A 25,126-nucleotide genomic window follows, 5' to 3' on the forward strand; every position below is an offset into this window, starting at 1 on the left:
TAGGATAATAAATAGGCAAGTTAGGTTAATTAGGCACAGGACCGTAGCCAGCCCGTTAAAAGGGTTGGTTCTTTTTTTCAAAAAGTAAACCTTTTTGCAGTTATTCATTTGTTTTTTATTTATTTGTGAGGTTTTAATACTGCATTTTAGTGGCATTTTAAGAACTTTTTTTTGCTGGATTAGTTTGTCGGATAGTCATAACCACACGTTAGATGAACCCTAACCTTTCCTAAACATTTAGAAGAAAGTAATATAAATACAATACTTATTTTTAGATACAAATTTATTCCATCATATCCATCATATATCATTAGTAAAAATATATATTTATATTTAAATTAAATAACTTAACAATATATTTTTTATATTAAATCTACATAAATTTGTTATAAGTCGGGTTCTGGAAATCAGGCATTTAGGAAAGTAAATAAACTTGACTACTAATCCACATGAAAAATATGGTCCTGAATTCGCACAAAATAATAATAACAACTAATTTTCAGTCTCCATCCCTCTACCAAGTCAGCATTGACTGGGCTAAATAAAGATGAATAAAATGAATGAAATTAAAAAGTAATTGATCGGTCAATTGTATATTAATAAGAATGATTAAATTAGTATTTAACAGTATACATTTCTATTCACATATTTGGCTAATTCACATGCAGGTATCTTGGCAAATCTGAACCGTTGGCTTGACTCTTTTGCTGAAAGACAAATCAGAGAAGCAGGAAACGTAACCAAAGGTCTCAATTTCCTCTCTATTCTATGGCACTGCTGTTTAGGAGAAACAATTGAGACAGCAATTTTGAGCACAGATCTCATTTGTGACTTTTCTTTCTTTCACCTCCTCGCCGGTGTGATGTTGCGAATTGTAGAATTTGTTGAGTTTTTTTTTTTCATTTTCTGGCGCACATCTGTGCATGGAAGTGCCCTCGCAGGTGCGCGTGCTGATAGTTAAACCCTGAGTTTGGCTTTGTGTGTTCAGGCAGTTGGCAATGCTGGGACTCAAGATAGCAAAAAGAGGGGGTTGATGCACAGTATCAACTTGTGAACATCTGTTCCTTATAGAGACCACAAAGCTGGTGCAGAGGAAATAGGAAGAATAACTGCTCTCTGCTTTTCTCTTTCTCTCACTTTATCTCTTTCTTTCTCTCCCCATACTGCAGACTCACACATATATAGATATATGTAGAACATTTGCTTGCTAGAAAGTACTCCTGGGGTATGCTGCTGAAACACTTATCTATTTTGACGATCCATGTGCAAAGTACAAAGCGCAGGGTGCAAACGCATTCAGGATGTGTCAGAATCCACTTTTGCTAATATAAGGACGGAAAAATCTGATTTGCACCGTGGCGCATGGTCTAAAAGGGAAGAGTTTATTTTCTTAATGAATTATAGGTGTGTTTTGAGAATAAACAATCAGAGTTTCATCTGCCATTCCCTTTAAGAGTCAGTTGCGTCGCGCCATAGCGCATTTGCTATTTACATGGCGCCTTTGTAAGTGGAAAAGCTGAGCGTTTCACTAGCAAGAAAACAGTTAAACAGAGCATCTGCAGCGCGAAAATGTGGGATAAGGCCTCCTCATTATCTACTTTCACTTTCACTCTCGTGGATAGGGAAACGTCTTGTACGCACAGACATCAATTAGCCAATAAATAATTAATTTTGTTTGTTAAGCGCAAAGATTTGTTTCAAAACTATTTCTAAATTCAGTTCTAATTTCTAGCAAACGAATAAATAAACAATAATAACGAAGTGTAGTCCCTATATTAATCCGGGTTCGCCACAGCAGAATGAATGCGGATGCCCTTCCAGCCGCAACCCATCTCTGGGAAACATCCATACACACACACACTCAAACACTACAGACAATTTAGCCCAATTCACCTGTACTGCATGTCTTTGGACTGTGGGAGAAACCGTAGCACCCGGAGGAAACCCATGTGAATGCAGGGAGAACATGCAAACTCCACACAGAAATGCCAACTGAGCCCAGCGACCCAGCGACCTTCTTGCTGTGAGGCGAAAGCACTACCTACTGCGCCATTGCATCGCCAAGCTTGTTTTAAATAAAACAAATATAAATATGGATATAATAAATAATACTGCTAATAATGATAACAATATACAAAAGCAAATTGTCACAAATAAACTGAAATCCCTCCGAGATGAAGAAGGCATGAAAGTATTGTTTTTATATTTATGTAGGCTAGAAAATAATATGTTTTGTAATATTTTAATCTTTTATATTTATATCCGATATATATATATATATATATATATATATATATATATATATATATATATATATATATATATACATATATATATATATATATATATATATATATATATATATATATATATATATATATCCTTAATATTTTAATTATTTTTCATATGTTAAGATATTTGCGTATTGCTGTAAAATCCTGTATCTGCTGTATTAAGCAGTGTGTAAGTGAGGCGCACAACTAACGCGTTCTACAGCATGAATGGATACATTAAAACATACTCATTTTTTCAACCGCTCAGCAGTTACAGGATGTCAACATGACATCAGACTGATGTTGTACCCCAATGTTGTGTGAATGTTACATTATGTTTGGAAATGAAAATTAGGTTGACGTCAATGTCTAAAGTCCAACTTAAAATCAACCAAATATCAAAGACTAATGATGTTACAGCTTGCTGTTGTGTGGACATTACCACTATGACATTTATTAGATGTTAAATTTTGGTTGCCATACCTGACAAATAAATGTCAGTATTAAACATCAATATGACATTAGTTTGGGATGTTTACTCGAAGTTGTATTTTATTCACTTTCAAACACATCCTAAAATCAACCAAAAATAAACATCTAATGGTGATACAGCTTGTTTAAGAAGTTTGCTTGACATTGGACTTGGTCGACATTGGACATTGGTCAATTTCAAAGACAACCTAAAATGAACCAAATATAAACATCTAATGATATTATAGCTTGACATTTTGTGGAAGCTCCCATTTGAGGTCTATTAGACATTGGATTTTGGTTGCCACACTTGACAGATAAATGTCAGTATTTGACATAAATATGGTGTTGGTTCAAGATGTTGGCTTGAAGTTGGACACTGGTCTCTTTCCAACACCACCTAAAATCAACTAAAATATCAACGTCATTTGAGGTCATCATAGGATGTCAAAATAGCGTTGACCTTAGAGGCTGGATACACATTGAATTTTGTTCACCTGACAGCACAACCTAAATCTAGCATTATTGCACATTATTGCATTACAATCAAAATCAGAAAGGTTAAGGTTATTAGCTACCAAAACTTTATTAGTTACTAACAACTTTAATTAACTAGTAACTAATTGCTTTTTTAACAATTAAGTAATTATAATGTACACAGACATAGTTAACCTGCAATTATATTGTATATGGGTGGGGTTACAGACCAGCATTTTCATATCTTATCATTTAATTTTAATGTATTGCCATAAACACACTGGTCTGGAACCCAAGTAGTTGGACCGTTTACTGTCAAGTCCTTCCAAATACACATTTCTGCATTGCAGTTAAGTAAAGTAAAGTAAAGTAAGTTAAGTAAATACATGCTTTTTTACTAAAAGACAAAAAAAAAGTATTTTCATGGGGCCAAAAATAAAACATATAGGATAAAAAGCATTGCATTGAGCAAATTTCAAAACACTAATCATCACTACATCCATTTATTTATTCATTCCTTCATTCATCCATTCATTAAAAAAACTGATGATCATACGAAACAAGACTTTAATTAAAAACAAAATAATAATAAAAAAACTACACTCAATACTCCGTTATTTAAACATAAATTGGGTAAAATTTGGACTAACATTAGGTTAAATTTGGTCCTAATGGTCCTAAAAAACAAACAAAAAAAAAAAAAAACAGCAGTTGGGTTAGTCCCTGCAGAATTTAATTAAAATAACCTGCCATATTTTGGTGTAAGATTCCTAAAATTAATATACAGAGGTATTCAAAGAAAATCCTTGAATTTAGATGCTTTTCTTGTATGCATTTTGATGATTGTCATTGTAATGTCATTGAATTTGATTATTTTTTGTCTGTTTTTATTCTTGTCATCCTCTCCCCTTAGTTAATTGTAATGTTTTTCTCATGAATGTGTCTGTTAACATTGATATTTTTTCAAGGACATGTGTGTGATCCCTTGGTTTTTCTCTGGTGTTCCTGTATTAGCAATTAAAAAAAAAACAAAAAAAAAAAAAAACAGAATTTAAAGTTGTTCTGATCATAACAAACTTACTGGGAGATGAACAACTCTGGTGGGCAAAAAGCCAAACACATTGTGCAACTGTTTTGGGTGGGCATGCATGTGATCAGTGGGGCTAACAGACATACGGCATGAACATAAGCTGTTGATATACGATCCATTATCATTTGCTGCTGAAATTTAATGTCATAAAATCAATCTTCCTCAGCTACTGATGTTTTATTGCCTTCTTATCTTTAAAAAGCATTAATATAATGCCCTGGATATAATAATAAATAGTAATTGAATAAAAACAATTGTTTCTTTCAGAATGTGTTTTACTATTTGTATCATGATGAAGCTAATGGCAACACATACAGTGGGTGATTTAGCTCTGTTTTGTTAGATCTGCACCCAGCTTTTATGTTTTTTTTCCCCATTAATAAACCATCAATATGTACAATTTGTATATTAAAACTGGCTTAACATAGCATATGAGGATTGATAACCAATAACTGTGGTACAATCATAGTTTGAACCAAAAATATAAAAAAATCTCTGTGACCATCAAACCATGAAATCTTAACTCATATCTGCAGTCTGGTTCTGACTTTCATCAGCTTGCATTTACTTGACTGATAATCTGTAAATGTTGTTTTCTGTGAATGCATGAGGTTTATTAGTCACAGTAGGTAAATATAAAACTAGAGTAATAAAAGGTGCAATAAATAGCAAAACTAAGTCCTACTGGGTTTATAAATATAACAAAACATTCAAGAAATACCAGGTTGCCAAAATCATGCAAATATCAAGCATATCAAGCATGTTGTACAGTTAAAAAACAGCAATAACATGATGTCAGAAGCCTTGAACTTTCAAATTAATGGCTCTTACATTAATCATTTCCCATAAACTAAACCACCAGACAATTGTAAAATGAGAATTCTTCTGAGTAGATGGCTCTTACAGATGCTGGCTTGTAAAATGCTGTTCTACAGGCTACTTTCATATAAGAGATGGTAGAATTCCAGGTTTTGAGCCGTCTGACGTTAGTTTCTGTCTGTCTTTCAATACATCTACAAAGCAAACTGTCATAATAATCAAAATAATCAAAATTTCTTTTTTCAAACTATAGGTGATAGATGACAAATGCTAATGCAGATTAGTAAGTTTTGGCATTTCTCTGTTGTCGTCATGTTCTCTGCTGAGAAAAACAGCATATGCTGGTAAGATATGTTTTGATGACCTGTATGCTGGTGTTGTTGATTTCAATGCAGGTCTTGCTGGTTTTATTGCTGGTCTTGCTTTTCTCAAAGACCAGCATTGAGACCAGCAAGATCTGCATGAAGACAACATTGAAACCAGAAAGATCAGCATTTAGACCAGTAAGACCAGCATTGAAACCGGAAAGACCAGCATTAAGACCAGCAAGATGATCATTGACACTAGTATTGAGACCAGCAAGACCCTTACTGATACCATCAAGATCAGTTTTAAGACCAACAAGACCTTGCTATTCATAGTACTTGTCTTGCTGCTGTCAATGCTGGTCTCAATGCTGGTGCAGCATTGAAAACAATGAACCCAGCACAGCATTGAAACAAGCCAGAAAGATCAGCATTGAGGCCAGCATTTAGACCAGAAAACCAGCATTGAGCCCAGCAACATCAGCAATGAGATCAGCATTAAAACTAGAAAGACAAGCACTGAGACCAGTAAGACCAGCATTGAGACCAGCAAGACCTTGTCTCAGTGCTGATCTTGCTTGCCTCAACACTGGTTTTAATGAAATGAGACCAGCATTGAAACCAGCAAGACCAGCATTAAAATCAGCAATACAAGCATTGAGACCAGTATTGAAACAAGAAAGACCAGCTTGGAGACCAGCAAAACCAGTATTGAGACCAGCATTGACACCAGCAATAATAGTGTTGAGACCAACCAGACCAGCATTGAGACCAGGCTTGACACCAGCAAGACCACTACTGACACCAACAAGACCTTTCTGATCTCATTAGTTGTTTTGATGGTTCAATGCTGGTCTCAATGCTGGTCTTGTTTGTCTCAATGCTGGTTTTGCTGGTTTTAATGCTATCAATGCAATGAGGCCAGCTTTGAAACCAGCAAGATCACTATTGAGACCATCAAGATCAGCAATAAGACCAGAATTGACACCATCAAGACTGACAAGAACTGCATTGAGATCAGCATTGAAACTAGCAAGATCTGCATTGAGATCAGCAGTGAAACCAGAAAGACCAGCATTGAGACCAACAAGACCAGTATTGAGACCAACATTGAGACAATTATTGAGACCAGCAAGACCAGATTTGAGACCAGCATTGAGACAATTATTGAGACCAGCAAGACCAGTATTAAGACCAGCAAAAGCAGCATTGAGACCAGCAAGACCAGTATTGAGACCAGCAAGACCAGCATTGACACCTGCATTGTCACCAGCAAGACCAGCATTGACACCTGCATTGTCACTAGCAAGACCAACATTGAGACCAGCATTGACACCAGAAAGACCAGTATTGAGACCAATGAGTCCAGTATAGAGGCCAACAAGACCTGCATTGAGACCAGCATTGACACCAGCAAGACCAGCATTGAGACCAGCAAGACGAGCACTGAGACCAACAAGACCAGTATTAAGACCAGCATTGAGACCAGCAAGACCAGTATTGAGATCAGCATTGAGACTAGTATTGAGACCAGCAAGATCAGCATTGAGACCAGCATCAAATATACCTTGCCAGCATGTTATTATTATTTTTTTAAAACTCACATTTATTCTAAAAACTGAACCACGTGCATCTAATACATCACTTCCATGAGCATCTGACCAATACTTAATTCAAGAATAACAGTGTAACCCTTAATTGATTTAATCTTTGTTATGAGTGGAAAAGCATACAGGACAGCATCATTCATCTGTCCTCATTTCACCTGCAAGCACGGTCAGCTCTTAACACACATCGACCACTGTTAGCAATGCTAAGATGCTACAGCACTGGCCAACATATCATCCAAGCATACATATTCAAAAAGCGGTGGATTTGTGTGGCTAAGCTCTCTGCTGCCTGTGATAGGAGAAAACCAGACATTGTTTTGATCATTTAAAAAAAAATTCGCTTTAAGAATTGCAGAGCTTGATTCAGCTCCCCCGTCTTGTTACAGTATAAGTGTGGTGGTTGGCTGTTTTCATTGCAGGCTGGTGTGTGTGTGTGTGTGTGAGTGTGTGTGATGATAAGGCACAGGGAGAGAGAAGCCAGCATTTTGACATCTCTTCACCACAGCGGTTATCATTCGCCGCAGCTGTTGCCCAAGTCACACCACATCTGCCGCCTCACAAGAAGCTTCGCTGCTATCGGCCAACACAAAAAGCCCCTTCATTTCCCAGCTGTTGACTACACCTCCCATCAGCCCCTTCTCATACATTTTCGCACACATAGATAGGTAGCAGTACATGAGACAAAGCCGTGCTGTTTACAAGCTCCAGGTCCTTTTTTTGTAGCCGAGCAGCGGGCTGGCCTTAGGGACGTTTAGCTCGCTGCCTCAGCCATTTTATCACTGAATTACAGGGGATGTTTACGAGTAAGCCTAATTATACTGCACTTATCAGAGGAACGTGTGCATAGCTCATTATTGCCAAGAGCTGAGCGGTGCTGCGGGTAATATGCAATGCTGTATATTACCTTTTAACACAAGCTAAAACCTTTTTTTTTACCTTTAGGCCATAAAGTAAAACTTAAAAGTGGCACTTTAGCATAATATTTCTCATTTTGGTCTCAAGTGGTTTAAGAGTCCTCAGATATTGTGAATCCTGCTTGGTGGCAGTTGTATGATTTACTGTGCAACCACATGTTTTAGCTGTTTATCTGAAATGGCAGACTGCACAAAGAAGTCAAAAGACAGAAGTGCTCGAGTCACCAGCATATGTTTTGAATCTTGTTATCCAGCATCCCCGCTGAAAAATCAAGCTTTGCTGGTATGAGGCATGTTTGCATGCTGGGATCATCATGGGATGCTGGTTGGTGGTTTGTGATGCATGGTATCCAAGAGTGCTGATGGACCAGCTAGAGCAGTACAATACAATAGACTAGAACTTTAGCATTTGTGCGTTTCCCAAAACCATCGTTAGCCAACTAAGGTCGCAAGTTCCGTGGTTACAACTGCGTCGCAAACTTGAGCACTCGCAACTACAGGTCTGGAGCTGTCGTTCAAAACATAGTTCCTGGCTGTGTTCTATTCCCAGTTATCCCCCTATGCCTTATTCATTTAGAACATTCTAACATTCAAAGTTGGAATTATTAAAGATAAAAAAGATCATCCCCCCTATGAGGCTTTCAAACTATTTTTACAGTTCAGTTTTAGCGATCTTCATGTTTACAATTGTGCTTCCTTCGCAGTACACTTTGAAAACATTGATGTAATTTTGAACACAGCCTCAAGCTAAAGCTTATTATTTAATAGCGGAATTTATGTTACGTCTCCAAAGCTTGTGAAAACAAAAAGCATACGTTATTTATTTTAATTTATAGTGGGTTATTCATTAAGTATCTGCACATCTGAATATGACATGAGCCTGCTGGTTAGAACTTTTTGCTGTGGTTTGCAAGTGTCAAACTGTAAAAGTAACTTTTCTAAAAAATAAATAAACAATACCCTATTAATCATCATCATCATCATTAATATTATTATTAAATTATGATTTTATTTATTTTTAATACATAATAATAAAAATAATATTTATTATCATCATCATTATGATCATTAGTATTATTAATATTATTATTAAATTAGTTTTTTTTATTTCCCAATAAACAACAAATATAAATTTTTATTTAAAATGGCCTCATTATTTATTTAACCATATGATTTATATATGATATTAGAATAGAATAACTTATTTAAGTGATTTGTTTTAGAATAGGATATGTTATATTCTCAATAATATTTGTAAAGTAAACACAGGCCCTAAATGTGGCATTTACATATAATTCGGTTTATATGAAAAACAAGGGTTTTGGTTTTTTACCAAAACTAATATTGGATTTTTTTTAAATGCGTGTTTGTGTAAAACACTATAATTTACTCAAAGAAAAGATTGGATTCTTCTGTAAAGAAGTGGTTTCTTTGCCCCGTTTAGAGCATCATTATGGGTGTTTTACGTTACAACTAACATGGTTCAAGCAATGGATCTGCAACAGAGAAACTGCGTTTTGGGAAACACTCGTCACTACATCGTTTTTTTTTCTTAAAGGATGCATCGTACTATGATTGTTCAGCCGTGAGTTACGCAGTTTTTTGGGAAACCCTGAGTAGTCAGTGAGACTTCCTCGATCAACCAACATTACAGAAAATGCTGAGCACTTAAACTATATATATACTCCATCATGTAACTTCACTCGCTGACTTCATTCATTTTGTCAAGACAGTTCCCTACTCGGCGTCATCCCCGGTGGCTGCAAATAACAGTCCAATGGCGAGCATGTTAAGCATAAAGCCTCTGCAGCTCGCATTAAAATCTGTAATGGTTTGGTTTAAGTTTGGGAAAGATGTATACATTAATAAATGTGATGGTTGGATTTAGGTGTGGAGTAGGTGTAGACGTTAATAACTGTGATGGTTGGGTTTAGGTGTGGAGTAGGTGTAGACGTTAATAACTGTGATGGTTGGGTTTAGGGATGGAGTGGGTGTAGATGTTAATAACTGTGATGGTTGGGTTCAGGTGTGGAGTACTGTAGGTGTGGATGGCATGTATTACCAAACTACTACGGAAAAAGTTGACTCTACATTTGTTAACGTATAGGGCACACACTGAATATAACCATTTTGACCCTTTGTAGCTACATAGTTCGTAAACATTTTACAATAAAAGTACATGCATAATGACTTATTAATATGTAAACTGTTGTAATTAATGATGAGTTAAGACACATGCTAATCATAAACTAACTTTAACTACAACATGAGTCACATGGGTTCAAGTGTGGATAACGGCTACCTTTATTAATTGTTAGTACATGTTGTTAAGTAATGTATTTATTAACATTTAAGTTTAATGTAACCAACATGATCTCATGAGCTGTTAATATTATTTTGTCATGACTTTACTTGGAGGGGCACATCACCATTAACTTATCCTTAACTACTCATGAACTCCTGTGTTTAAACTGTTGATGTTGACTGAACACTTTTAAATTCGTTATTCAGTGTAAACGCACTAGATGGATGTGCATAAGGAGTTCGTGAGTAGATAGGAGTGAGTTAATGATGATGTGTCCCTCATGATATAATTAAACATTAACAGCTTATGAGTTCATGATGGTTAAATTAAGCAAAAAGTAATTATTACATGAATTAACAAACAAACATGAATTAACAAGTAATTAAGGTATCCATTTTTCACACTTGAACTCATTTGACTCATGTTTTAGTTAAAGATAGTTCATGATTAATGCATACCTTAACTCATCATTAGTACATAATAAAGTAACATTTACTTTACATTTTAGCACATCATTATTTATGTACTGTTACAGTGAAATGTTAACCATAGTTTACTAAGACCTACGAATTGCTTTTTTCGAGGTTGATTTGGCTAGGAATTGTACTTTCAATCCAGTGTAATAATCAAGGAGCTTTGCTGCAGTACCATGGCTGCAACAGGTGCAATGATATTTTGCATCAGGTATCAGTGCTAAATAATAACATTGCGCCTGTTGCAGACATAGTTTGGTAGCAAGTCCCTTAATTATTACAATAAAATTAGTCAACTCAACTCATTTTTGAGCCAAATGCTAACAGTCTAATCTGATTCAACTATTTATGCTAAGCTAAGCTAAAAGTATCCTCACCAGACCCAAAGATCAGCTGAATGGTCGACAAAAATGGTACAACTTTACTATTACACTCCAGGGGAGCTATAAAATGTGCCATTTTCATTCTAAAAATGTTGGTAGCTTTTGAATATCTAGGACATGGTCCCAGTAAAGTTTCACATACCTGTGGACTGTCTCTTGGACACATAAGGAGGCAGGGCCAGTCGATGCAGGGCTTGTTTATCCAGGGCAATACTACGACTGGTCAACATGACGGTTGGAACTCTGGTTGGAGTAAGGGCAGCGGAAAGTGTTCTTCTGCTCCCGGACCTGTTAAATCTCTTAACATGAATTTCTCCAGCCATCTCGTCCCAGTGCATTAGTTCACAAAGTTCCACAAATCAATTCCTCATGACTTCCGTAGGCCTGCAGGATACCAAGTTTTGCCTTGTTATAAGTATAAAGTCTAACCTTGAATGCAGTTCTAGCATGGACAGTCGCACAACCCACTGAGAAAACCAGAAGAAAGCTCTTTTGGAACTAAAAAAAAGTTTTTAAATGCTGACCAAAAACCTCTTTTTTCTTTCTGTCCTTTTCTTAGCTTAGGTAGCAGTGCCAGTGTTGTTCTTCAAAATTTATGGGCTTCTGGGCATACGGTGATATTCTCTCTCACAGCAGGGAACGTGTAGTGAGCGCATGTTCCTCCCACCAGCCGCTCTCTCTCTTTATCTCTTTCGCTCTCTTTGTAACTGCTCAAAAGGAAAGGGTGGTCTGGGTGGCAGAGAGGTCAGCCTGCCTGTGGGCTGAGACTGTACTCCAGTCGGGCAGTGTGCAAACACATGTCTGACATTACTTTAATTGAGTTCTTCTATTTGGGACAAATAGAAATAACCACAGTTCTTTATTCCAAAAATGATTTTTTTTTGTTTTGTTTTTAGGTTTCTACTGGTTTCAGATTCAGAAATTCAACAATTTTCAAACAAATTCTATTGCAAAAGGATTATAAAGTACAATATGTAACACTTTGCAATGCAATCTCATTAGTGAATGTTGATGCTTTAAAATCAACAGTGAGAAATAACCTTATTATAGTTACGCACTGTAATAAAATGCTGGGTTCCACACAATTGATTTGTTTAAATGAATTACCAACCTATGTCACACATGATGTCACACGGGTTCCCGGTTGCAAAAAAAAAAAAAAGGCAGATTGCAATAGCAAACGTTGTTTTGTGCGGTAAGATGAGAATGCGAAAATTACTATTTTACAGTACACCACATCGCTTTTAATGCCAACCGCAGACGTCTTTGGCTAAAAGGGAGCTGAATAGAGTGAAGGCCTAATTAAAAACGCTCGACTCTGCATTTTTCATTTCATATTAGGTAAGTTCACGCTATGCTGAATTATACACATTACTCGTTTTTGTTGCAGCAATGATTTCAGCAAAAAAAAAAAAAAAAAAACACAGTTAAACATGGTGAATTAAACTGCGGACACTAAATGCTTAAAATAAAAATGTAAGTACACATACCCTGCCATACAGGTGCAATTCGCTATCAGAATGCAGTTGTTTTGCTTGTTGATGATTACCCAGCTCTTGTATAGCTCCATCTTTTTTCCTTGTCTTTGGCTAGGCAGAACCTTGGTTTTTAGCACTACAAAGTTTTGAATCTGGTAATCATGGAGCATTATTTCTTGCACATGACCCCAAAGAACAACACTGTTGGTATCCAAAGACTTGTAGGCCATTGTCTTCTCTCTTGTAAAATCACTTGGAGTTTCAATGAGACAGTTGTATATTTTGGGCTGGATCCTAAGCCATTTCATCCAACCCGGGCTCATTCTGAAAACGTAGTTCCGTGGATGTTTTTGGAGACAAAATATATCCTGAGAGGTACATATTTTTGCAGTTTTTGTTTTCGTGAATCTTTGAGAGGCTGTGTGTGCTTTTTCGCATCTCAAATGTCTCTCGTGAGTGCTGTTTGCACCCGTGCTGTTCTTGCGTAAACCCACCAGAGGCTGCTGTCGACCGACTGAATGACTGAATGACTGAATGATTGACTGGCCAGTCTTACTTCCCTATACCCAACCGACGGTTTACAGAAGCCGTCCAGAAAAAGAAAAGTCCTCGTCTGATTTTTATCACGTTTTCGGATTTTACCAAATTTTCACCCTGTTATTTACTCATCCATTTTATTTTTTGGATCCTGTTTTTGTATTACCTGATTACTGGAACCGCTCTTCCCTGGACTCAAACCCGGAAATTGTCGTCGTTGTGGTCAACATCTCTCTGCATCTCAAGTTCGCCGATGTACACGATGAGCTAACTCGACAAACTGGTTGTGGCGGGAAAGCCCTCCACACGGAGGTAAGTGGTCAGCTGGTAAGTGCCTAAAGAAACGGCGTCATACCGCCCTATGGCATCCGCTTAAATAAATGAAATGCAGCCATAAGTACCTCCAGCTACATAATTCGCGGTCTCCAGAAACGTCTGCGAGACTACTTTTTTAGAATGAGCCTATGTTGATTTCGCTTTATCCAGTATCCGTTGAGAGGGTGCTATCGCAAATGGACCTGTCAGACAAACGCCGCTCACTTTAACATTAATTTTTGCCACATAACTGTGCTTTTCACTGGTTGGCAAGCTTTTATAATACACTGAAAGCATTCTGTAAATAATATGTATAATATAGATGGGTTAAATAAGCTCAAACTTAAGTCTGTATGACAGTCTGGTGCAAAGTTATGAGGTTTCAAAGTTTGGTCCACTGTTAAGTCATTGGGACTTTTTAGAATTTTCCGGGTGAGTTTTCGAAAAATCGTAAGTTGGATCAGTTGAAAAAGATATAGAAACTTAATTCAGTATAGTTTGGAGGTTTGGAGTTAGTTTGGTGATTGTAGTATGAACGGTCTAGGAGGAGGTGCGTTCTTAATTAGTCAGAATTAGTCAGAAGAAGACAGAAGAATATTAAGTTTTGTAGTATAACAGTATGTTGGCATTCTCAAACCACCATAAAGAACATCCCTTAAGATTAATAAATGCTTTTGTAGTTGTCATTACATTGACTTTACTTAAATTAACTGATGTTAACAAATAGAGTCTAACTGTAAATGGTTAATGAAAAAAAGATCTATGAATAGTCACAGAATGTTCAATAGTGTAGGCCAAATTATGTAAAATTGGTATTTTTTTTATGAAATACTTTATTAAGTATGAAATATAGATCTAAATATTCTTACTTTTTTAAAAATAAATAATTATTCACTCTATTTTGAAATGTCCATTATCAAGATATATTGTGTAAGTGACCACTAAATCATTATATGCCTTTAAATAATTTTAGAGCATCAGAGCATGTCACGTGTTTCGGTAGCCTAGGTGACTAATAGGTTAATCAGGCTAGCAGGAGCGAAGAGAACACACGTTGCTGTGCGATTTACGGAAAAAGGAGGCTTAATCCTGCACAATTTATTTAATAGAACTCTTTGGGAAAGCGGAGCGAGGTATGTGAAGTTAATATTTAAGCCACATGAGTTCATTTGTATGTATATGTTAATCGTGAGCTCTGCCTTCTTATTAGTTGTTTCAAACTGTCGTTATATACTTCATTGTTTCACTTTCATATGTCGCTCTGTACATTATATCTTTATTTGTCGTATTATTCTGTATACAAGTTGTTTTTATTGATTTTTGTTGTTTCTTTGTGTAGTTTCACGGTGCTACGCAACGAAAGTTTAATGGCTCTCGTCTTGAGCATAATAAAGAATCAAGCACCCGTCAGAAACTCTCTGTCTCGTTCATGGAAACCAAAGGGCAACTACAGTGAAACTCGACGCTTAAAGGAACCACGCATCTGTTTCATCGAGACGCAGGCTGGCAGCTGGCAGGGTCGTGACGTCATCGCACAGGCTGATCGGAGGCTGCAGTTACCCATACTAGTCGGAGGTGGCGCGCGTGCTGTCATTCACTGTTGCAGATACAGTGGGAGACTTTGAGTGGCAAGAGAGTTTAAGAACAACATATTCCTACGTAAGCAGCATCAAGTCATCTTGAACTTAGTAATTTTAAATGCTTTAAAGGAAAAGCAAATATTTTATGGACATTTGAGTTAAAGGGTTACATTTACAAAGGACTTTAAATAAAAGCAAATAAATAATGTTATAAAGAACATTTACTTTATAGTTTAAGATTTGAATTACATTATTTGAGTAGAATTTAAGAGAAGGAAAAAAAAAAGAACTTAATTTATTTTATTTAGCATTAGAAAAATTACAATCAGTGTTAATGTTAGCTGTACTTATTTGAAAACTGACATTTCCTTGTTATTCCTGTTACAAGCTAATATTTTGGATGTCATATACTGCTGTTTGCATTTATATTGATCTTGTTTGCTAATTTATTTGGGTGCTTACGTGCTAGAGGTCTGGTGAGAGTGTTATTATTCACTGCTTAAGTTCCTCTTTAATTATGGAAGCTGTACACGCTGAAGAGGCTATGGAAGATACACATAGTACACATGAAGAAGCGCATGCAGTCAAACAAGCAGATGAAATGTCACTCCCAACAGTAGAAATAAGCAACCCACTTGTGCAGCAGGTCAGATCAAGCACACGTGAAAGAAGCTTCACAGAAAGGGGTCTGGAAATGCGTGAACAGGAAGCCAAGCGACAAGAGAAAGCTTTCCATAAAGCTTATAACAGTTGGAAAGAGACTGCAAAAGATTGTAGATCAACACTAAAAATGTTCTGTTCGCGTGAGAATCTAGAACAAATTCAGCAAGACATTCAAAATCAATGTAATCTAGTCCATCAGCATTATGAGCCAATATTGCGTAATCATGCTACATCTCCAGACATTGTCAATCGTATGGATGCTTGTGCTGCACTGACTGCTGAAATTATTGATCTTGTGAGTAAGCGGCTGGAGACAATAGGTGAAGATTACAATGAAGAGCTTGTGAAGGAAAGAGTGAGACAAGTCTTAAATAAAGATGAATATGGATCAATCTTTGGATGCACAAAAACAAACACAGTGATGTCAGAGTCATCGCTAGGATCAGGTAATCAGTCAAAGACCTCTTCCAAGATATCAAGTAAGCGAGCTGAAGCAGAAGCTGAACTTGCAGCAAAACAAGAGCAAGCTAAAGCTATGCAGGAAATCCATGATCAACAAGCAAAGCTTAATAAAATGGAGAGTGAATGGAAGCTTTCTGAAGCTAAAATGCTAGCAGAAATAAAGCAAAGAGAGGTAGAAATGCAGCTAAAGCTTGAAGAAGAAAGAAAACGGCTGCATCAGTTGCAAGTAGACAAGGAAGTAAAAGTAGCAGCAGCTCGTGTGAAAGTGTACAATGATCTTGAAGGGATCAGTCAATGTGGTGATAAAGAAATAGATTCTAGCATTCACAGATTTCAGTTAAACCCCGAAGCTGAATTGTTCTTGCCTCAGCAAACATTCAAGGCAGAGCATGAAGCCCAACCATCTCAGAATAATGTTTCTTTAGCTCAAGCAATAGCAGACTCACTAAGCACACATCGACTGCCTGTGCCTGAACCCATGATCTTCGCTGGTGATCCATTGAAATTCATAGATTGGAAGATGTCCTTCATAGCTCTTATAGAAAGAAAGCCCCTCCCACCTGGTGAGAAGATGTTCTATCTTAAAAAGTACCTTGTTGGAGAAGCTCGTAAGGCTGTGGAGGGATATTTCTATAGAAATTCAGAGGATGCATACCATGGAGCATGGAAGGTCCTGCAAGATAGATATGGGAATTCATTCATACTACAAAAAGCCTTTAGAGACAAGCTGATGAGGTGGCCCAAAATTGGGATAAATGACCCACTTGCACTGCGAGACTTCACAGATTTCCTGCAAGGATGTGCTGAGGCAATGCCACACATTAAGGGATTATCTATTCTAAATGACTGTGAAGAAAACTACAAGCTACTAAAGAAACTTCCTGAATGGGTTGTACACAAATGGAATCGAATTGTGACGGAAGAATTAGATGCATCAGGGGACTATCCAAGTTTCAAGTGTTTTACAGAGTTCTTGCAAAAGGAAACTAGAATAGCTTGTAACCCCATTACTTCCCCATTCATGAATATGAAAAATTCAGATGAAAAGTTCCCCAAGCGAGCTAAGGCGCTCAGTACAAAGACTGACGTGAAAGAGTTCAGTTCTAAAGGGCTTAATACATCTAGCGTAAAGTCAAAAGTATCATGCATTGTCTGTAAAGACGAAAACCACAGCATTGTCCAATGTTCTGCATTTGGAGAAAAAACCATTGAAGACAAGAAGAACTTCATTCAAGAAAATCAGCTCTGTTATGGGTGTCTCAGGAAAGGGCACATAGTAAAAAAATGCAGAAGACGACATAAGTGTGGAACATGTGGCCGCAATCACCCCACATGCTTACATGAAGAAAGACATATGGTGTCTCCAAAACCATTAAATAAAACTTCAACAGAAGTACAAGCAAGTCAGGAAGTTCAGAAAGTTATGGCCCATGCACTCACACAAAGCTCTTCTGCTACTTCCAGTATTGTGCCAGTCCTTATTTCAACAGTGGAAGAGCCACAAAGGGAAGTACTCACTTATGCACTACTGGACACGCAGAGTGACTCAACATTCATTTTGGAAGATCTTCTTGATGATCTAAATGCAGTCAAGCAACCAGTTCAACTTAGATTAAGCACTATGACAGCTGTGGATACTATAACGGCAAGTAACAGGGTTTGCGGTCTGCAAGTTAGAGGACTCCAAGCAGCAAACTCCATTCAGTTACGGCAAGCATATACAAGAGACTTCATTCCTGTTGATAAGTCCTATATCCCAACGAAGAGCACAGCACTGGAGTGGCCTCACCTAAAACATCTGGCCAATCAATTGCCACCACTGCAGAACTGCGAAGTCGGATTATTAATCGGATATGACTGCCCTTCAGCTCTAGCTCCCCTTGAAGTTATAATTGGTCATGAAAATGAACCATTCGCACAAAGAACTGAACTTGGTTGGAGCATTATAGGTCTCTCTAATCCACACCTAGACAGGCAGGGAAATCAGAGCTTTGTCCACAGAGTTGCAGTCAAGGAGATATTTGTTCCATCACCCAATGATGTCTTGAAAATTCTTGAGTCAGATTTTAATGAGAAAGGTTATGAGGATAAAAGTGTGTCTCAAGAGGATGTTCGTTTCATTCAACATCTCAGTACCAACATCAAACAGAAGGATAATGGACATTATGAACTTCCCCTCCCTTTCAAGAGTATCAGCCAACCATCACTGCCAAATAATAGAAGGCTGGCAGTTGCCAGGCTGCAGCAATTGAAGAAAAGGCTCAAATCTAACAAGCAATATTCGGATGACTACAAAGTCTTCATGAAGGAAGTCGTTGACAAAGGTGATGCTGAACTAGCCCCTGAGATATCAGAAGGAGAGACTGTATGGTATATTCCACACCACGGAGTATACCACCCTCAGAAACCAGGTAAGCTGAGGGTTGTGTTCGACTGTTCAGCTAAGTTTAGTGGTATATCTCTAAACGACACTCTGTTGACTGGGCCTGATCTAATAAATTCATTAGTTGGAGTACTCTGCCGCTTCAGAAAGGAGCTAGTCGCAGTCACCTGTGATATAGAAAAGATGTTTCACCAGTTCCTTGTTCCTCCAGACGAACGTAATTATCTGAGGTTCTTATGGTGGGAGGATGGAGACTGGGAGAAAGAGCCTCAAGACTATCGCATGACAGTCCATCTCTTTGGCGCTACATCGTCTCCTGGGTGTGCCAATTTCGGTTTGAAGTACCTGGCACAGCAGTACGAAGTTAAACACCCAACAGCTTCAGAGTTTGTTAAAAGAAACTTCTATGTAGACGATGGGCTAGCCAGTGTTCGTTCAATTGATGAAGCCAAGGAACTAATTACTGATGCTCAAGCACTCTGTAAACAAGGAGGTTTACGGCTTCATAAATTCAACTCCAATAAGGAAGATGTTCTCTGCTGCATAGACCCATCTGAAAGGGATATTGTCTCTAAACCTCTCAATTTAAACCCTGAAGCAACACCAACAGGACGTGTACTTGGTGTTCAGTGGTCAACAAGGGATGACAATTTTCAATTCAACATCAACTATAAAGATCAGCCATCGACCCGCCGTGGAATCTTGTCTGTCATTAGTTCCCTGTTCGACCCAATTGGGTTTGTGGCACCATTTATTCTTCAGGGAAAGTGCATTCTGCAGGAACTATGTCGGAAAAACATTGGATGGGATGATCAGCTACCAGAAGTCATGTATTCACGGTGGGAGGATTGGAAAGGTGGACTTCAAAGGCTTAAAGAAGTTGTCATACCAAGATGTTATCACCCTGACACCTTCAATGAGATCATTGAAACGGAGCTGCACCACTTCTCCGATGCGAGCAACATTGGATATGGAGCTTGCTCTTATCTTCGTTTCAAAAATGACAAAGGTAAAGTGCACTGCAGTTTGGTAATGGCAAAGGCTAGAGTCGCACCTACAAAAGTCACAAGTATACCAAGACTGGAACTTGCGGCGGCTGTTCTATCTGCAAAGATAAGTGTCATGCTAAAGACAGAGCTTGAAATGAAGATTGACAGAGAATTCTTTTGGACAGATTCACAGGTTGTTTTGGCTTATATTAATAACGAAGCAAGACGGTTTCATGTATTCGTTGCTAACCGTGTCCAACTCATAAGGGACATTACAGATCCAAGCCTGTGGTACTATATTAATACCTTAGAGAACCCGGCTGATCATGCTTCTCGAGGGTTTCATGCCTCTGACATTGCTACTTCAACCTGGTTAAGAGGTCCCAAATTTCTGTGGGAACAAGAAGTGAATCCAACACCACATACCTCTGCCAATTTGCTTGTTGGTGACCCCGAAGTTAAACCAGTCCAAACATTTGTGACCACAGTTAGTGACAGTTCCGACATTTTAAGTCGTTTCAGACGATTTTCTTGCTGGTCAATGCTTCTGAAGGTTGTGGCAAGGATAAAAAGACTTGGATTGAAACAGAAATGCTCCACTGACCATATAACTGTTGAGGAGCGTCAGAGAGCTGCTGAAGTGGTGATCAAGCTCATGCAGCAGGAAGCATTTTCCAAAGAAATGAGAATGATTGAAAATGGGATTGCTCTTCCAAATTCTAGTGCGTTGTATCAACTGGATCCTGTTTTAGACAAAGGTCTTCTTCGGGTAGGGGGAAGATTGAAGAAGTCATCACTCAGTCAAGACCTCAAACATCCTGTGATTCTACCAAGGGATAGTTACATCACCAAGCTAATTCTGTCACATTATCATGCCAAAATTTGCCATCAGGGTCGAACTCAAACTCAAATGCAGCTTAGAATGAATGGATTCTGGGTCATTGGAGGTAGCAAATCAGTTGCTAAGCTGATACACAAGTGTGTGCAGTGTCGAAGACTTAGACGACCGACAGAAGAACAACGAATGGCCGAACTTCCCAAGGAGCGTGTCGAAGTATCTGCTCCCTTTACATTTTGTGGCATGGACTGTTTTGGGCCATTTGTCGTGAAGAGAGCTCGCAAAGAAAACAAGCGATACGGTCTAATATTCACTTGTTTGTCATCTCGCGCAGTTCATATTGAAATGATTGAAGATTTGTCCACAGATGCCTTCATCAATGCATTGAGATGCTTTATAAGCCTCAGAGGAGCAGTTTGCAAACTTTATTGTGATCAAGGTACAAACTTTGTCGGGGCCAGGAACGAATTCAAAGATTGCCTGAAACAAGTCGACATCAAAACTCTGGAAGTCTTTCTCGCAGAGAAACAATGTGAGTTTGCCTTTAATGCTCCTTCTGCAAGTCACACTGGAGGTGTCTGGGAACGACAAATACGAACTGTGCGCAGTGTACTTAATGCCACAATTGCACTGTGTCCTGGTAGACTTGACGATGCTTCACTTAGAACATTGTTCTATGAGGCAATGGCCATAGTTAACAGTCGCCCGCTTACAGTAGATGGCATTAATGATCCAAATTCACTAGAGCCTCTAACTCCAAACCACCTAATACTTATGAAGTCTGATGTTGCACTTCCACCTCCAGGAAAATTTGTTAAAGAAGACATGTACGCTACGAAAAGATGGCGAAGAGTCCAATACTTGGTTGAGCAATTTTGGAGTCGCTGGAAGAAGGAATACTTGCTTAACATTTCAACACGCCAAAAGTGGCACACTCCTCGCAGAAACCTCAGAGTAAATGATGTTGTAATAATCAAAGAGGATATGCTCCCAAGAAGTCAATGGCAGTTGGGCAGAGTGGTTGAAACTGTCAAAGAGAGTGATGGATTTGTGAGACGAGTAAAGGTACGAGTAGCAGAACGAAAGCTCACTAACAAACGTAATCAGACCCCCAAGCTCTCAATCATTGAAAGACCGATTCAGAAATTAGTTGTACTTCTTGAAGAAGACTGACTGTTAGTAACTGGGATGATACACTCTCATCAGACCAAATAATTATTTCTGAAATACTTGATAGTCATGAAAAGTAAATGTGGTCATGTTATAGTTCAAAATCATGTTCTGATTCATTTCAGTTTGTTCTTTCAATTTATCATAAAATGATTGGTGGGAGTGTAAGTGACCACTAAATCATTATATGCCTTTAAATAATTTTAGAGCATCAGAGCATGTCACGTGTTTCGGTAGCCTAGGTGACTAATAGGTTAATCAGGCTAGCAGGAGCGAAGAGAACACACGTTGCTGTGCGATTTACGGAAAAAGGAGGCTTAATCCTGCACAATTTATTTAATAGAACTCTTTGGGAAAGCGGAGCGAGGTATGTGAAGTTAATATTTAAGCCACATGAGTTCATTTGTATGTATATGTTAATCGTGAGCTCTGCCTTCTTATTAGTTGTTTCAAACTGTCGTTATATACTTCATTGTTTCACTTTCATATGTCGCTCTGTACATTATATCTTTATTTGTCGTATTATTCTGTATACAAGTTGTTTTTATTGATTTTTGTTGTTTCTTTGTGTAGTTTCACGGTGCTACGCAACGAAAGTTTAATGGCTCTCGTCTTGAGCATAATAAAGAATCAAGCACCCGTCAGAAACTCTCTGTCTCGTTCATGGAAACCAAAGGGCAACTACATATTGTCTTATTGAATATCAGCATATGTCTAATAAAGCCCTATGCATATCCTCAACTAGATAAACGTCTGTGTGTCCTGTCCTCGTGTGAGCAGGTGGTTCCCCAGGCGAAAGTAAACAGTGCTGAGCGGCTGTGATAGTTCACATCCAGGCTTCCTCTGGCAGGAACCAGCTGTGTCTGTGGGCAGGCTGTTCTTCCCGTTCCTACCGGACAGTAGGACTCCTTGTGGTGGTTGTACTTCCTCTTTAACAGCCCCTGGATCAGACAGGTTCAAGGACATGAATCTCTGAAGCACTTCTACCTGAAAAGACATTTCTTAAATTCTAAGGCATATTGCAACATAAGAGTTTTTTTGTGGTTGTTGCTCATTTCATCATTGTGCTTTTAATATTGAGAGTTGTTCAACCCAGGCTCATTCTGAAAATGTAGCCCTATATACATATCTGAAGATCACAAAATATGTCCCAGGAGATTCTCTTCCGAGTGCCTTTTGTGCCTGCTCTTCTCGCGTAAATCCACCAGAGGATGCTGTCGACTGAATGAGTGACCAACCGACCGGTCCCCCCACCCTCCTTACCTAAACCCAACCGATAGTGTTTTAAAAAGCACTGATAGACCAGCGCTCTCCCACTTTCCTTAACCCAACTGCAGTGTTTTTAAGAGAAATCCAGAAAAAAAGAAAAAAAAGTTCAATTATGTAAAATGTACTATTTTTAAAAGGAGACATTGCACCAAACCCCACCCCTGAACCCAACTGTCATTTTGGGATGAGCAAATCCTTCTAAACTGTACAAATAAGATTGGATATGTTCTTACGGCTTAGCCACTAAATCGAAAAGTTACGGATTGTCGTGAGATAGCATTGGTTTTACGTATTTATGTTATTACATGAAATCATCAGCATATTTGTATTTTATTTACATATATTTTCTAATGTGTTTATTTTTGTGAATAAAGGGTTATTTACACTATTCATTTTCCTTCAGCTTAGTTCCTTTATTCATCATCCAACTTATCCAGCATATGTTTTACACAGCGGATGTTTTTCCAGCTAGAACCCAGTACTGTGAAACACTCATACACTCTTGCATTCACACTCATGTATTACAGCCAATTTAGTTAGAAGCTTCACCCAAAAAATATAAATCATGTCATTAATTACTCACTCTCATGTCGTTCCAATCGCTTGCCATCTTTGCTCATCTTGAGAACATAAATTAACATATTTTAGATGCAATCTAGGAGCTCACTTAAACCAAAAACATTTTATGTGACAGTGTCAATCGGTGCTTTATAAAACACTATTGGTTGGGTTTAGGAAAGGGGGTGGGTGGGTGTATCAGTCAGTCCAACGCAATCTCACGACAATTCTGAACTTTTTGATTTAGTGGAAAATTTGTATGAATTCATACAATCTAATTCATACAATTTAGTACAATTTGCTCATCACCCAATGATGATTGGGGTGGGGTGCCACGCCTCCTTTTTAGAATAGTACATTTTTGTATGACTGAACTTCCCATGAATTAGCCACTAAACTGAACGTAAAATACTTTTTTTTCCTCGTGAGATCAGGCTGATTAGTCAGTAGATCAGTCAGTAAATCAGTCAGTCGAGAACAACCTCTGGTGGCAGATATCAGAAAACCTACACAGCGGCCCCCGGTGGATTCATAAAAACAAAAACTGCAAAAAAACAAGAAAAACAAAAACGTACCTCCTGGGGCATATATTGCTCTCTCCTGAAATGCACACCCAGGTACGTAATCAGAATGAGCCTGGGTTGGGTTATAGTGTGAGGAGGTGGGGGAGAAAAGAAAGGATCCTGGTTTTGTTCACTGGGGTTCAGGGGATCTCAGAAGAGATGTTTTTGTAGTTGTCAACTGAATGATACTGGAGAATCCATAGTCCATGTGGGAATGGGAAAATCATTCCATCAGCAAGGAACATTCACTCACTGACCAGAGGCTAAAGTATAGGAAAGAGACAAATATCTTGTATGATTTAAATCTAAACGTACAAAGCCCCAAGGACACTTTTGTGGACCAAACTATTTTAAAAATTACTTTATTTGACCAAATCCTCTCTTCTGTGTCAGGTCTTGATGCGCATTTATTGCCCTTAATAAATGCTCACCCTGAACTGATGAGGGACCCACAGGCGAACAAAGAGATTTTTTTTTGGCACAAAAAAGGTGTTCTTGAAGCTTCATATGATTAAAGTTTAACTACTGAAGCCACATGGAATGTTTTGACAATGTTTATGGTTATTTTTGGGACTTTGACCATCTCGCATTATTGCTTTCTATGGAGGATGAGAGAGCTCTAGGATTTCATCTAAAATATCTTAATTTGTGTTCCAAAGCAAACATGAATATTGAAACAATATTAGTAATTAATTAAGTAAATTAATGAACTCACTAATTAAGAGAGTAATTATTAACACAATTACCATTTTTGGGTGAACTAATCCTTTATTATATTCTGACTACAGTTAATACACAAGCCCACCTCTAGTTTTTTTTTTTTTTGTGAAATCTGGTCTGATTGTTTATTAAAGTAATAGTACAGCTTTCCTAAATAACCTACAGGTCAGGATATGGTGTCATTCTTTATAAAGGTGAAGTTTATTACATAGATTTATAGTTTGGTTTCAAATCCATAATCTTAAGTATGAGCAATAGCAATAAAGCTTAAATCACACCCCCCCCCCCCCTTTTTTTTTAGAAAGAGATAATGATGAAAGACAAAATAAGAGATTTGACAAAATTAACATATGCTGTTGCAAATGCTGCGGCCTGCCACAGTAATGCTGGTACTGAGAAATGTGCTTGCGTACAGCTGTGACCCACTGGCCTCCACACACAACACACACACACACACACACACACACACACACACACACAC

At 37.9% G+C, this 25,126-nt stretch overlaps 2 protein-coding genes across 7 annotated transcripts in view; one reads left to right on the forward strand and one right to left on the reverse strand.

Annotated features, from left to right (window-relative positions):
* cbfa2t3 (CBFA2/RUNX1 partner transcriptional co-repressor 3) overlaps positions 1-11,805 on the reverse strand; it is an 86,942-nt gene extending 75,137 nt beyond the window's left edge. For all 6 annotated transcript variants that reach the window (XR_015496288.1, XR_015496289.1, XM_087261945.1 and 3 more), the window contains exon 1: positions 11,263-11,805. Coding sequence is in view for 4 of the 6 variants with exons in the window: in XM_087261945.1 (XP_087118071.1) it covers positions 11,263-11,458 (196 nt within the window). In the remaining 2 variants the exon portion in view is untranslated. The remainder of the gene's footprint in view (positions 1-11,262) is intronic.
* Positions 11,806-14,451: 2,646 nt separating this feature from the next.
* LOC147843202 (uncharacterized) lies at positions 14,452-22,183 on the forward strand. Its single transcript, XM_087261903.1, has 2 exons — positions 14,452-14,583; positions 14,790-22,183. Exon 2 carries the CDS (start codon positions 15,548-15,550, stop codon positions 21,536-21,538), a length of 5,991 nt encoding a protein of 1,996 aa, XP_087118029.1. The 5' UTR covers positions 14,452-14,583; positions 14,790-15,547; the 3' UTR covers positions 21,539-22,183.
* The last annotated feature ends 2,943 nt before the right edge of the window (positions 22,184-25,126 follow it).

The sequence above is a fragment of the Danio rerio genome, chromosome 7 (genome assembly GCF_052040795.2).
Source record: "Danio rerio strain M-AB ecotype USA chromosome 7, GRCz13ab, whole genome shotgun sequence".
NCBI classification, from domain to species: Eukaryota; Metazoa; Chordata; class Actinopteri; order Cypriniformes; family Danionidae; genus Danio; species Danio rerio.